The sequence below is a fragment of the Macaca fascicularis genome, chromosome 5, assembly GCF_037993035.2.
Source record: "Macaca fascicularis isolate 582-1 chromosome 5, T2T-MFA8v1.1".
NCBI lineage: Eukaryota > Metazoa > Chordata > Mammalia > Primates > Cercopithecidae > Macaca > Macaca fascicularis.
Window position 1 is genome coordinate 133,175,762 of NC_088379.1, and position 16,104 is coordinate 133,191,865.

A 16,104-nucleotide genomic window follows, 5' to 3' on the forward strand; every position below is an offset into this window, starting at 1 on the left:
GTGCTTCACAGTAGAGCCAGCTTGGGGCCACCAAAGCTGCCCACTGTTTCTCAAGAGCTGGCCTCTCTAGCACAATTTGCACTAAATCAGAGACAAAATGTTTCCCATTTGTGCCGGAGGAATCCTGGCAGCCTAGAGACTTTGTAGATCCTTAGAGGTCCTCTGGAGCCCTAACCCCTTCCAGATCACTGCCACACTCTCCATTACCCTCTTCCTGTGATCCACCCAACCCTACACCCTGACAGAAGGTGCCACTTTACCCACCTAGAGCACTAACTCTCCAGCCCCACGGCCAGCAGCAGCAGGTGATTCGACCAGGCCATTTTGCCGCCCCCTCCTGAACCGCACAGCTCAGGAGGCGCCCATGGTTTCTGTGATGAGCTGATCTGCGGATCTCAGCTTTGAGAAACCTTCAGCTCCAGGGAATCCAAGCCTCCATAGTGAGGGCAGCTGCTGTTTATTTTCCTAAAGAGAGTATTTTTATACAAACCTACCAAAATGGAATAAAAGGCTTGAAGCTTAAAATAAAAAAAGGTCTGGAAAGAGAAGGAAACCTAGAGAAATAAGGCTGACATTTGGGTCTTCATTTCCCTCAGACGCATCTGCCAGTTCCATCCTAGGCCTCAAACTTTTAGTAATAATGTCTGGTCATCAAAAAATAATCAGGAATATCAGAAGACAATATGATATGATAGTAAAAAACAAAAGAAACAACAGGAAATAGAAACAGACCCCTAGTGATCCAGAAAATAGAGTTATCAAGCAGACTTTATTTTTAGTAAGTTAAAAAATAAAAGATAAGATGGAGAATTTCAGTATAGAGCCAGAAACTTTAAAAAATAATCAAGTGGAAATTTTAGAACTGCAAAATATGATAAGTGCAATGGGTAGGCTTAATAGTAGATCAGGACAGTGAAAAGATAATTATTAAACTAGAAGATGGATCAAAAGAAAAATCCAGAGTGAAGCATTGAGCAAAAAGATGGAAAATACAGAAAAGGGTGTAAGAGACATAGTCCAACACATAATCTTTGAATCCTCCAAAGGGGGAGGAGAGAGAATAAAGCATAAGTTATATTTGAAGAGATTATGGGTAAGAATTTTCCAAAACTGATGAAAGACACCAAAGGACAGATTCTAGTCCTAAAAACTTCAAAGAAGATAAATACAAAGAAAACCTCATCGAGACCATCCATATAAAACAACTGAAAACAAATAAAAGCTGGATAAAAAGGACAGATTACTTTACAAGCATTAATAGTAAGACTTACAGCTAACTTCTCAGTAGAAATAATGGAGGTGAGGGAACAAAGGGATGATGTAGTTACAGTGCCTGTAAGGGAAAATAGTGTTCAAGAATAAAGGTAAACAAATAATTGAATTGTACGCTTAAATAGGTGAATTTATGAGGTGTAAAATAAAGCTCTAAATAAACCTGTATAAAAATGAAGGTAAAATAGAGATATTATCAGAGACATGAAAACTATGAAAATTTATTTTCAGCAGATCTGCTTTAAAGAAAATACTAAAGGGAATTTTTCAGGCAGAGGAAAATGATTCCAGAAAGAAGCTTGGAGATGCAGGAAGAAATGAAGAGCAATGGGAAGGGTAAATATGTGTGTATATTTAGATAAATATTGGCAATAAACACAACAAAGCTGGTGTAACTCTATTTACTGTACCAGGCAAAGTAGGTTTTTAAGGCAAAACTTATTCAAGATATAAAGATGGATGTTTTATAATCATGACAAGTTTCAATGCCTCAGAAGATATGATAGTTCTAAATTTGTGTGCCTCTAATAATGTAGCTTCAAAATACATAAAATTTACAGGCAAATAGGTGCATTCATAATCATAGTGGGAGATTTTATAAAGAAAGGTGTAAGATGGAGCAATCAGAACCAAAAAATCAGTAAGGTTATAGAAAATGTGGATGCAGTTTAGAAAAGTCAATTCCAATTGGATTATAGTTCTGAATGTGAAACACAAAATAATAAAACTTATAGAAATAATAACTCAGTAATATTTGATTGGGAAAGATTTATTGAACAGGAAACACAGTGAAGGAAGTGATTGATAAATTGTACTACATTAAAGGACTTCTTTTCATCAAGATACTATAAGAGAATAAAAAGGCAAGTTAAAAAGTGTCAAAAGGTATTTACAACATTTTATAAAGAACTCTTACAAATCAATAAGAGAAAGACAACCCTATAGAAAAATGAGCAATAGTATTGAATAGTCACCTCAACAAAGGAAGCTATCCAAATCAGCAAATATACTCAAGGTTTTCAGCCTCATTAGTAATCAGAGAGATGCAAATTAAAGCTACAGTGAGATAACACGTATACCTACCAGGATGACTACATTAAAAACTTTTTCTGAATTTTTATTTTGAGATATTTATAGATTCACAGGAAGTTGCAAAAATTGTACACAGAGGTACTGTATACCCTCACTTCCCTTCAAATATCACATCTTGTATAACTATATATACATCTTATATAACTATAGCACAATGCTGGGCAAGGTGGCTCATGCCTGTAATTCCAGCTGTTCTGGAGGCTGAGGCAGGTGGATTGCTTGAGGCCAGGAGTTCGAGACCAGTGTGGGCAACATAGTGAGACTCCATCTCTTTTTTTTTTTTTTTTTTTTTTTGAGACGGAGTCTCGCTCTGTCGCCCAGGCTGGAGTGCAGTGGCCGGGTCTCAGCTCACTGCAAGCTCCGCCTCCCGGGTTCACGCCATTCTCCTGCCTCAGCCTCCGGAGTAGCTGGGACTACAGGCGCCCGCCACCTTGCCCGGCTAGTTTTTTTTTTGTATTTTTAGTAGAGACGGGGTTTCACCATGTTAGCCAGGATGGTCTCGATCTCCTGACCTTGTGATCCGCCCGTCTCGGCCTCCCAAAGTGCTGGGATTACAGGCTTGAGCCACCGCGCCCGGCCGAGACTCCATCTCTTAAAAAAAAAATTAAAAAAAAAAAAATAGCCTGTCATGGTGGCATGCACCTGTAGTGCCAGCTACAGGTTGAGGCAGAAAGATCAACTGGGCGCAGGAGTTCAAGGCTACAGTGAGCTGTGGTCGTACCACTGTGTTCCAGTCTGGGCAACAGAGCAAGACTCTGTCTCTAGGCGGGGGGAAAAAAAGGAAATACATTGTATAATATTAAAACCAGAAAATAGACATTTCTTATCACAAATGTATGTGTATAGTTTTGTGCCATTTTATCACCTGTAGATTCGTATAACTACCAGCACAGTCAAGACACTGAACTGTATTATTACCACAAAATTCTCCCTGTGCTCTCTAAAGTTTAGAGTCTTTAGAGTCTCACTCACCTGCCTCACCTCCACTATCCCTAACCCCTGGCAACCACGAATCTGTTCTTCATCTCTATAATTTTGTCATTTTGAGAATGTTACATGATGGAATCACACATTTCTTAGAACAGTTTTATATTCATTGCAAAATTGAGCAGAAGATAGATCTTCCATAGATCTTCTTCCCCTACACAAGCATAGCCTCCGGTATTGTCAACCTCCCGTACCACAGTGGTACATTTGTTGCAATTGATGAACCTACCTAGATGCGTCATTCTCACTAAAAGTTTATGGTTTACATTAGGGTTCATTCTTGTTCAAATGGCTAAATTTTGAGACTGAAAATACCAAGCATTGGTGCAGAAGTAGATCAACAGGAACTTTAATATACTGCTAATGGGGAAATAAATAGGTACAACCACTGTGAAAAACTGGCATTTTCTACTAAGGCTAAATAAAAACCTGCTCAATTCAGCAATTCCACTCCTAAGTAAATATCCAACAAAAATTTGTGTTCCTGTTCACCAAAAGAAGTTTTTGTAAAAACGTATTTATAGGAATTCATTTGTAATAGCTGTAATCTGAGAAAGGACCCAAATGCTCATCAATAGCAGAATGGATTTCTTTAAAAATTGCAGTGTATTCATATGGTAGAATAGAGTAAGGGTAGACAGACATTTTCTGTACAGAGCTGTATAGTAAATACCTTAGACTTTGTGGGTCATACGTTGTCAGTGGTCATACGTTATCCACCTAACTCTGCAGTTGTAGCAATGAAGTAGTCATAGGCAATATGTAAACAAATGGGTGTGGTTATGTTCTAAAACAGCCATTTATAAAAACAGACTTTAGCCTTTGGGCCTGTAGTTTGCTGACCTCTGCTGTAGAGCCACAAACTGTGATTACACGCATGTACATGGATCAATCTCCTAAACATAATTTTGCATGAAAGAAACCATACGGTATAATTCAATTTTTATAAAGTTCAGAAACATGCAAAACACCTATTGTATTGAAGTCAGTGTATGAGCTATCTGGGGGGAGAAAGAGGAGATCCTGACCAGAAGGGACATGAAAAGGAAGCTTCTAGGGTGCTAGTAATTGCTTTACCTGAATGGTGATTACTTAAGTCTGTTTACCTTTGATTATTCATTGAGATGTATACTTATGATTTGTACACTTCTCATGTATGTGTGTGTGTGTGTAATACATTAATGAATTAGTTAAAAATAAAAACTAAACTAAAACATATACAACTTGTGATTCCATCAGGGTAGAATTGTGTTATTTATCTCTGGCATGTAGTAAACATACAATAATTATTTACAGAATTGGGAGTTGCTAATAGCAAGCTCTGTAGCAAGATAAGGGACAAGAGGAGTGAGCAATGATTCTGATTTAGCCTGAAGAGCTTATTGAAAACTTTTGAGGAAGAAATGTTGATAAATATACATTTTGACATAATTAAAGATACTTTAGTGATAAAAAGATCATAATCTAAAAGGCTAACACTGGGATTTAATAAATGGTTTGAGCTGACAAGTGACTTCATCTTTGAAGACAGAAGGAAAAGATTCTTTTGTTATTAAGAGCAAGCTACTACTTGTAATGATGTTTAATTTGCTTCCTATTTTAAATTTGCTTCAATCTGACAAATTCTTTGTTATGTTTTTTACTTGCTTAAACCCTCTTTGGATGTTGCCCTGTAAAGATTCATGTACCCATTAGTACCGTGTGGCATAGATGTGATATAGGGTTTTATTGGGAAAAACTTAGAAGAAATAGTAGAGTGTAAGCAGTCCCTCAAACTCCTTTTTTCTCTTACAGTTTAGGCCAGACATAGAGGGTCTTTATGCACCTGTGGCAAAGTGAACTTCCAGTAGAGAATGACCTCTACCCTCTGTAACGCTCCACACATTTGTAGGGCAGGGATGGAAACACCTAAGTGACTATGTAATAATAATTACAAAGGGGAAGCCTCCAGAACCCCAGAGTCAGAGTGGGGTCTATTCTTCCTTTGAGCTAACAACAGAGTCAGAGAGGGGTCTATACTTCCTTTGAGCTAACAACTCAAACCTACTGAGTCTCTTCGCTGCAGCTATCCAGGGCCATCCAGATTTATCTTTATCACATGCATCCATTATTATAAAACAAAGTGAAATCTTCTTGACCCAGTATTAAAGGTCTTCTAGTAGCTTTCTCCGACTTCCGCATCAGGCCTCTTTGCCACTGGTTCTACACAGATATTCTCATTCACGTAATTACTTTCTAATAAACACATTGCTTTTTCTAAGCGTCTTATCTTTGCTCACATTACCTATTTAGAATGCTTCTCCCTTTCTCTAAATTCTCATCCTTCAAGAGCTGCTTTTGTCCCATCTCTTCTGTGATGGCTTCCTGATGATCTTAATTTTTATACCAATATCGCTTTTCACGCACTGCCTAATATTATTCATTTTTATGTGTTCATTTCTTCCTTTTCATCTAACATACAAATTCCTTAATGGTAGGGAACCTGTATTAGATTACTTTGTAACTTCTGTAATACCTGGTAGTCTTGTATGTACATGCTCAACAAATAATTAATGATTAGTTTGTGTGCTCGTGTTTTTTAATTACAAAATCATCATAATATTTTAGGGTTTTATATGCTTCTTAGATTCTGAATGTTGTTATTAAGTTTAATGCTAGATTCTTTATTAGAACATCTTTTTCACTCCATTGTGATTAATCCCTGTTTTAGAAGTTCATTTTTTTGAGGTTGCTATCAATTATTGTCTGTTGGTTACTCTGTTAGCCAGTTTAGTAATTAGATTCCTCCATTCTACTTCAGCAAGAAGTTGAGAACTTTAAGAAGCTAAATCTCATTAGTAAAGAGCAGTTTGAAAACCTAACACCTGAACTTCCTTTTGAGCCAAACCAAGAAGTTCCTGTAGCACCTTCACAGTCCAGGCAAGGTATGTAAATCTGCTTTTGTGTAAGTGTCTGAATAGTATTAAAGCAGTTCTGAATTGTTTTTAAAAATTACTCCTTTTTTTTCTTTCTTTGTGGAAAATCATTAGGTAAATGGTAAAATGCTAGAATTTTAAAACTCAACTTTTATCCTTTTGTGAACTTCTATGATCACACCAGGTTATGCTCAAAGCCAGAGGCTTACTTAGAAGTAGGCAGAATTTGTTGGTTCTTTATGTATCTGATGTGATTTTAAGATTGCTGGGAATGTTTCTCTTCCAAAAATAAAATTTTTCACCGACTCACTGATCCTAAGAATGCAATAGAGTCATTCTTTTGTTTTAAAGTCTTAGCTGTGTGTGACAGTGTAAATAAATACATTGGGAGATCCATAAATTGAATCTGACATTTCAGACAAGTATAACTGATTTCGTTATAGTCTTTTCCCGAAGGTGGTTAAAAAAAAAGATTTATAAAAAGTCACACATGGCCGGGCACGGTGGCTCAAGCCTGTAATCCCAGCACTTTGGGAGGCCGAGACGGGCGGATCACGAGGTCAGGAGATCGAGACCATCCTGGCTAACACGCTGAAACCCCGTCTCTACTAAAAATAAAAAAAAAAAAAAAAACCCACTAGCCAGGCGAGGTGGCAGCGCCTGTAGTCCCAGGCGCTGGGGAGGCTGAGGCAGGAGAATGGCGTGAACCCGGGAGGCGGAGCTTGCAGTGAGCTGAGATCCGGCCACTGCACTCCAGCCTGGGCGACAGCGAGACTCCGTCTCAAAAAAAAAAAAAAAAAAAAAAAAAAGTCACACATATACAAAGATAGAGTGAATTTTATAATAAAACTCCCATTTTCCTGTTATACTTAATCACTCATACCCAATTTTGTTTTGTCTTGACTCCAGTCACTCCTATACCTCCCTCTGGATTATTTTGAAACAAATTCTCAATCATATGATTCATATTTTTTTATCCCTAAATATTTCTGTATGTGTCTTTAAAAAGATAAGGGCTGTATCTTTTAACACATAAATTCGCAGGACATTATTTCTAAAATTAACAGTAATTCCTTAATGTGAAATACCTAGTTAGTGTTCAAATTTCCTCATTCATCACTTTTTTTTTTCCAGTTTCTTCAAATAGATTGCAATAGATTGATATGTCTTTTTTAGTCTACAGGTTTCTACTGTTTTTTGCCTTACAATTTATTGGTCCTTGCAATTTGGTATTTAAGAAACTGGGTTGTTTGTCCTGTAGAATTTCTCACATTCTGAATTTTGCTGATTATATCCCCATGGTTTCATTTAACCTGTTTTCTAGTCCTGAGTTATCTATGACTGTTAGTTCAGCATAGAGGCTTGATTAGATTAAGACTCAAATCTCTGTAAGCATATGTCATATGTAGTATTGAATACTATTAGGAGATACATAATGCTGTATTGTCTCTTTTTGTAATGTTAGCGGTCATTGATGATCAGTGAGTGAAGCTTTTATTTTACTAGGGGTTGCAAAATAGTAATGATTCTATTTTTAATCATTACATCTTACCTTAATAGGTAGAATACTTTTATAAAGAGAACTTTCCTCAGAATATTTATTTATTCTGAGATAGAGTCCTTTTTTTTTTTTTTTTTTTTTTTTTTTTTTTTTTTTGAGACAGAGTCTTGTTCTGTCACCCAGGCTGGAGTGCAGTGGCCGGATCTCAGCTCACTGCAAGCTCCGCCTCCCGGGTTTACGCCATTCTCCTGCCTCAGCCTCCCGAGTAGCTGGGACTACAGGCGCCCGCCACCTCGCCCAGCTATTTTTTTGTATTTTTTTTTTTTTTAGTAGAGACGGGGTTTCACCGTGTTAGCCGGGATCGTCTCTCGATCTCCTGACCTCGTGATCCGCCCGTCTCGGCCTCCCAAAGTGCTGGGATTACAGGCTTGAGCCACCGCGCCCGGCCGTTATTCTGAGATAGAGTTCTTACAGGAAACTGAGTCAGTGCTGAATTATTTCCTTTTGTTTACTAGTTTCAAAGTACTAGCTGGTTCCTTAACATTCTTCGCTGGTGACTAATGAAGTTTTTGTTTGTTTGTTTTTAAATGATCACTGTGAACTCATAAATACATGAGATGGGTTTCACTCTATTATAGTTATTATTATTATTGATACCTGTGCCAGTTATCAGTTTATTGACTGTTAGCTCTAAAGCCACCTTTCATTTTCTTGCTCAGTAATAATGGAGTTGGACTGTTAACTTTAATGTTTCCCACCCCACACAAGGTTGAGCCCCCACACAAGGTTGAGCTTTGTCAGTACCAGACCTGCTGCTGAGTTGGTCCTTGTTTCTAGGCCTTTTGAATAGAAAGAGCTAGGAAATTTTTTAAAGAGAAAAATATATTATGTATTCATGTTGATATTTTCTGTCTAAATTTAAGATTATAGGTTTTAATTTTAATTTCTTTGATTTTGTAGTTGTATTGCTTTTTACTTACATATAAAAAATCTTTCTTCCTAACCACAGTAACATAATTATTTATTTGCTAATCCTATGATATAATAGTTCCAGAATAACAATAACATTAAATAACAATATTATAAATACTGAAAGGTAACTTCTTTTAGAGTTCTTTAAACTTTAAACTTTTAAAAACTTCATACTTTAAAGCTTTCTTTAAGGTTCTTTGTGTGTCCCACTAGGGATGTTCAGTTAAATTGCTGGATTTTTTGTCTTGTTAAATTTGAATACTTTAAAATTGAGAATGTATGTTCCTTTGCACATCATAGAAAGCATACAAATAGCAAATAAGGAGATAAATTTGGCATTGCATGACATTAACAAAGAATTAATATCATAGAAATCTAAAACCTTAAAAATTAATGTGAAAAATGGCAAACATTAACAGAAAAAGTAGTAAATGAAACATGAACATCAGTTTCATATTTGGGAAGACCAAATGGCCAATAAATATGAAAAGCTGCTATTTTTATTGAGGTTTTCCAATTAAAACCATAGTGATACACCATATTATAACCTAGCAGTTTCATTTCAAGAGATACTGTGGCAGGCCGTTGTGACTCATGCCTAAAATCCCAACACTTTGGGAGGCCAAGGCAGGAGGATCACTTGAGCCCAGGAGTTTGAGAACAGCCTGGGCATACTGTTGCAGATGTTTACCAAGAGAATATTTGCAGTATCATTGTTCATAATAGAAAAAAGCAATTGAAAACTAAAAAATGCACAGTTATAGTAGAATGTATTATAAGATGTGGTGTATTCATACATAGGAAAAATAGGCAGCAGTGGAAAATGAAAGAACTAACGTTATACGTGACGAAATGTGTTAATCTAAAAATATAGGAAAAACTAACAAAAATAAAAAATAAAAAAATAGGATGTATAAAATAAGCTAGAACAAAGAAGTTCATTCAATGTAATGCTATTACATAAAGTATAAAATTCATGGATATATGCATAGCACATAGGAGCCATGAATATAAGCAAGGAGAATTATTAATATAAAAATTTAATATATTAATTTACTCCTGAGGGTGGGGGAATCCCATCTGGAAGGTCTGCATATGTGTTTGCTAGCATCTGGAATTTATGTATTGGTCTAGTTGGTTGGTATGAGTGTGTATCAACTGTATTTTAAAATTTATATATAAATCTATTAATTTTTATTTGTGTGCTGTAATCTCTAGTTTTTAAATATATGAACAGAAAAGTATAAAAATAAAGCAAAAATTTAAAAAAGATAGAATTTGACCCAATATATTGCTATGACAGGAAATGTTGAATAGATTAATGTTCAAATTAAAAGATAATTTTAATCTTAAAATTAATTGGGCTTAAAAAATTCACTCTATGCTAGTTATATGTCATAACATATGGAAATATTAGAAAGTAAAGGATGGGAAATCATATAAAAGAATGATCCTAATAGAAAAGAGTTGGTATTGCCATTACAATATAGAATTTAAGGCATAAAGAAGGAGTTTATTTTCACTGTCTTCAGTATCTATGTTCCTATTTATTCCCTATGCCTGCTCCAAACAGGCCTCTGTCCTCCACATCCCAAACCAGCTACTGATAATATCACCAGGAATCTCTATATATAAGAGGGGTCAAATCAGTCCTTATCTTACCTGACGTCAGCATTAAATCAAATTAATCGCTCTGTCCTGAAACATATTTTTACTTCCTGAACACTTATTCACTTATTCTCCTTCTGCCTCATGGAGTCTTTTTTGCTAGTTCTTCGCTGTTTCCCTAACCTCTAAAATTTGGATGCTTTAGGACCCAGTCCTCAAATTTCTCCTCTTTTGAATCCTCATTAACGTCTCGTGTAATAGCATCAAGTCTCATGGGTTTTAAAGAGCATTATTATACTAATGAGTATCAAATTAATATGTATAGACCAGACCTCCATCCTGTATTTCAGACAAATATTCAACTGTATGGTTAACAGTTCTACTTGTATATTTTATAAGCATGTTAAATTTCGTATGTCCAAAATCTAAGTTCTGAATTCCCACCCCTCTCCAAGGACTTTTCCTCCTAGACTTCCACATCTCTGTAAATATTACCTCCATTTTTCCAGTTGCACAGGTCAAAACATTTCTGTGTCATTTTTGATCTGTTTGTTTTTTAAATTCCATATCTTATTTATGGGAAAGTTATATATATTTAAAAATATATCTAGAATCTAACCACTTCTCACTTTCTCCATCTCTATCACTCTGTAAAAGTCACCATCATTTTCTCCTTGGTTAATTGTAATAAACTCCTAGCCTGTCTCCCTCCTTTCATTCTGACCACCCTACAAATATCCAGTTATATTTTTTGTTTCCTCTTAAAAATTATATATATTTAAGGTGTACAACATGATGTTTTGATATATATATATAGTGTAATGGTTACAATAGTCAAGCAAATGAACATATTATCTCACATAGTTACCTTTTTTTGTGGCAAGAGCACCTAAAATCTCTCTTAGCAAAAATACCAAGTATAATATAATATTATTAGCTGTTGCCCTCAGGTTGTACATTAGATCTCTAGACTTATTTATCCTACATATCTACAACTTGGTATTTTTTGACCCTCATCCCACCCTTGGTAACCACTGTTTTATTATCTATGTCTATATACTTTTTTTTAAAGATTCTATGTATAAGCGACATTATGAAGTATTTTTCTTTCTGTGTTTGACTTATTTTATTTAGCATAATGTCCTCCAGTTTCATCCATATTGTAGCAAATGGCAGGATCTCCTTTTTTTAAAGGTTTAATTCTATTCTATTCTCTCTCTATATATATACACATATATATACACACACACATATATATACATATATACACATATACACACACACATACATATATACACATATACGTATATATACACATATATGCATATATATACACACATATATATACACACACACACATATACATACACACACATCACCATTTCTTTGTTTATCATAAGTGGACACATACTTTAGTTGTTCCCATATCTTATATCTTGGCTATTGTGAATAATGTGGCAATGAACATGTGAGTGCAGATAGATATCTTTCTATGGTGATGATTTCATTTCCTTTGGGTATATACCCAGAAGAGGGATTGTTGGGTCATATGGTAATTCTACTTTTAATTTCTTTACAAATCTCCATACTGTTTTCCGCAATGGCTACACCAGTGCACCTTTTCATATACATGTTGACCTTCTTATGTCTTCTTTGGAGAGATCTCTAATCAGGTCTTTTGACCATGTTTTAATTGGATTATTTGCATTCTTGCTATTGAGTTGTTTGAGTTACTTATATATTTTGGATATAACTCCTAATCAGATATGTGGTTTGCAGTATTTTTTCTTATTCTGTAGGTTGTCTCTTCGCTCTGTTGACTGTTTCCTTTGCTGTGCAGAAGAAACTTTTTCATTTGGTACAATCCATTTGTTTATTTTTGCTTTCGTTGCCTGAGCTTTGTGGGTCATATTTTTTTAAAAATTGAGATGTAGTTTACATTCAGTAAGTTTCACACCATTTATGTACATCATTTTGGGAACTTTGACAGATGAATACAGTCGTGTAAACACCACCTAGTCAAGTTACTGAACATTTCCATTACTCCCTGAGGATTTTTCCATGACTCTTTGTATTCAACCCAGGCCAAGTTTTTGGCAGCTTGTTTTCTATTTTCTATTCCTATAGTGTTGCCATTTCTAGAATATCATATAAGTGGAATCATATAAAATATAGCCTTTTGAGTCTGGCTCCTTTCATTTAGCATAGTGCCTTTCAGATTTATTCATGCTTTTGTGTGTTGTTTGTATTACCTTTTTACTGACAAGTAGCATTCCATTGCATGGATGTAAACAGTTTATCCACTTATTAGTTGAAGGCATATAGGTTGTTTTTCTGTTTTTGGTGATTATGAATTGAGCTGCTATGAGTATTTGTTTACAAGTTTTTATGTGAATATGTGTTTTCATTTCACTTGGGTAAATGCTTTTGAGTGGCACTGTTGGATCATACAGTAAGTATAACTTTTTAAGAAACTGTCCAACTTTTCCAAAATAGCTGTGCCATTTTATATTCTTACCAACAATATATGAGGGTTCCATTTGCTCTACATCATCACCAGCATTTAGTATTGTTAGTTAAAAAAAATTTTTTTTTGCCATCTAATAGTAGTATCTCATTGTGACTGATGCTGTTGCGTATCTTTTCATGTGCTGATTTGCCATCAGTTCATGCTTGGCAAAGTGCCTGCACAAATCTTTGGACATTTCTTTTATTGAGTTGTTTTTGTTACTGAGCTTTGAGAGTTCTTTACTCTGGATACAAGTCCTTTATTACAGATGTACATAGGTAATTTGCACATGTCTTCTCAGAACCTGGGGCTTATATTTTCATTTTTTAAGAGTATCTTTTGGGCCAGGTGCGGTGGCTCATGTCATATGGCTTGTCTTAATTAGTCTGTTTGTGTTGTAAAGTACATTGATTGGTTTTCAAATGTTGAACTAGTCTTGGATTCTCAGGATAAGCCTCATTTAGTTATTATATTATCCTTTTATATAATCCTAGTTATTATATTATCCTTTTATATATTGTTAGACTCAGGTTGCTTATATTTTTTGAAGCCTTTTGTACTATATTCATGAGGAATATTGTTTTTTTTTTTCATTGTCTTGGATTATATTTGTCTGATTTTAGTGTTAGAGGTGTTATAAAATGAGTGTCATAAAATGAGTTGGTAAGTGTTCCTTCTTTTGTATTTTGGAAGAGTTTGTCTACAATTGTTTATTTCTTACACATTGTTAGCATTCCCCAGTGATGCCATCCAGGCCCAGATGCTATCTGGGCCTGGAACTATTGGAATGTTTTAAACTACACATTTATTTCTTTAAGAAACATAAGACTAAGTAAGTCTTTTTTCTCAGGTGAGCTCTTGTACCTATTGGATTTGTTCGTTTCCTGGAATTTATAATATGCTCTTTTTCTCCTTTTACTGTTCGTAGGTTCTGTAGAGATATCTCTTCTTTCATTCCTACTCTTTATAAATTTGTGTCTTTTTTGTCTTGATCGATCTAGCTAGAGGTTCATCAGTTTAATTTTTTTAAGTTTTATTTTCATTGATTTACTTTATTTTTATTCCAGTTTTATTAATTTTTGCTCTTTATTATTTCCTTTTTTCTTATTTTGTTCCTCCTTTTTTAGTTTCAGTGGAAGCTTGGATCATTTATTTGACACGTTTTTCTTTCCTATTATAACCATTTAGTACTACAAATTTCCCCCTAAGCAGTATTTTTTGTGTTATTGCATTTTGATTTTCATTCAGTTCTATATATTTTCTAATTTCTTTTTAGTTTTTTGATACATCAACTATTTAGAAGTGTTTTTGTTTAATTTTTAAAATTTGGATATCTTCCTGAAATCTATTTGTTTGAAATCTCATTTTTAAGGGAGAAGTTTAAATTACTGATTTGAGAGTTTCTTTTCGGATATAAGCATTTAATATTCTCTCGCTCTCTATATTTATCTATATATATTTTTTAAGACAGAGTCTTAGAGTCTCGCCCTGTCACCCAGGCTGGAGTACAGTGGTACAACCTCGCTCACTGCAACATCTGCCTCCTGGGTTCAAGCGATTCTCCTGCCTCAGCCTCCTGAGCAGCTGGGATTACAGGTCTGTGCCACCACACTCGGCTAATTTTTGTATTTTTAGTGGAGACCGGGTTGCACCACGTTGGCCAGGCTGGTCTCGAACTCCTGGCCTCAAATGATCCACCCACTTCGGCTTCCCAAAGTGCTAGGATTACAGGCATGAGCCACTGAGCACAGCCCTTAATTCTATATATTTTTGTTTAAGCACTGCTTTAGCTGCATTCCACAAATTTTGATATGTTGTATTTTATTAATTTTTATGCTTTCAAAACATTTTCTAAATTCTTTTGAGACTTCTTCTTTATGTATTATTTAGGAGCGTATTCGGTGTAATTTCCAAGTGATTAGAACTTTTTCAGTTATCCCTCTGTTATTAATCTTATTGATATATAGTTTAATTCTATTGTAGCCAGAGAACATACTTTACATTATTTTAAAATTTAAAGTTAATTTGTTAATTTCAAATTTGTTTAATTAATTTGCTAATTTTATCACCCACAATATAGTCTGTCTTGGTGAATGTACCATATACATCTGAGAAGAATGTTTATTATATATTTTTGAGTAGAATGTTCCATATTGTCTGTTCAGTTCAGTTGGTTAATGGTGTTGATGAGTTCTATATCTTTGCTGAATTTTTTGTCTACTGGTTCTATCTTAGAGAGGAGTGTCGAAGTCACCACCTATAATTGCAGACTTGTTTATTTCCTATTTCAGTTCTATTGGGTTTTGCTTCATTTATTTAGCTCTTTTGTTAGTTCACCTTATACCCATTGGTATATTGTGTCATCTTGGTGAATTGGCCCTTTCATTCATGTATGTGTCCTTGTTTGCTTTGAAATTTAGTTTGTCTGATTTTAATATAGCCATTCCAGCTTTCTTTCATTTCTCTCTCATGGTATGTGATGTATCTTTTGCCAGCTTTTTACTTTTAACCTACCTATATCATTATATTTGAAGTCAGTTTATTATAGATAGCATATAGTTAGGTCATGTTTTTTATTCAGTCTGACAATATGTCTTTTAATTGGTTTGTTTAGACTAATGTAATTATTGGTATGTTTGGATTTAGGTCAACCTTTTTATTATTCCTTTTCTTTTTTTTTTTTTTTTTTTTTTTTGCTTCTATTGCCCATTTTCTCCATTCTTTGTGTTATTTGTAACTTTTTCTATTACATTTTAATTTATGTACTGTGAATTTGGACATATATATCTTTTTTTTGTATAATTGTTTTTAGTGATTGCTCTAGGGATTTCTAAACACATACTTTTCAGTTTATTTCGAATCAATATTTTACCATTTCAATAAGAATGTAGAAACCTAACCCCCATACCCCCATAGAGATTTTTTTTTTCCTTTCTCTCCCCACCGGCCCCACCCCAAGAGAGAGGGTCTCACTCTGTTGCCAAGGCTGGAGTGCAGTGGTGCACTCATGGCTCACTGCAGCCTCAAGCTGCTGGGTTCAAGTAATCCTACCACCTCAGCCTCCCAAGTAGGTAGGACTACAGGTGCATGCCACAAAGCCCAACTAATTTTTTTATTTTTTTGTGGAGACAGGATCTTGCTACGTTGCCCAGATTGGTCTAGTACTCCTGACCTCAAGAGATTCTCCTACCTCAGTCTCCCAAAGTGCTGGGATTATAGGCATGAATCACCACACTCAGCTGAAATTT

The 16,104-nt window shown here is 35.0% G+C and overlaps 1 protein-coding gene across 21 annotated transcripts in view; it reads left to right on the top strand.

Moving 5' to 3' along the window:
• The window catches only part of LARP1B (La ribonucleoprotein 1B), a 154,641-nt gene that overhangs the window by 93,552 nt on the left and 44,985 nt on the right, over positions 1-16,104 (top strand). For 15 of the 21 annotated variants that reach the window (XR_010586992.2, XR_012435088.1, XM_015450821.4 and 12 more), the window contains one exon: positions 6,152-6,275. The exons of 5 other annotated variants lie outside the window; for them this stretch is intronic. Coding sequence is in view for 14 of the 16 variants with exons in the window: in XM_015450821.4 (XP_015306307.1) it covers positions 6,152-6,275 (124 nt within the window). In the remaining 2 variants the exon portion in view is untranslated. Of the gene's footprint in view, positions 1-1,506; positions 2,638-6,151; positions 6,276-16,104 lie in introns of those variants that run through there. One more of the 21 variants, XM_065545462.1, reaches the window with a different exon arrangement.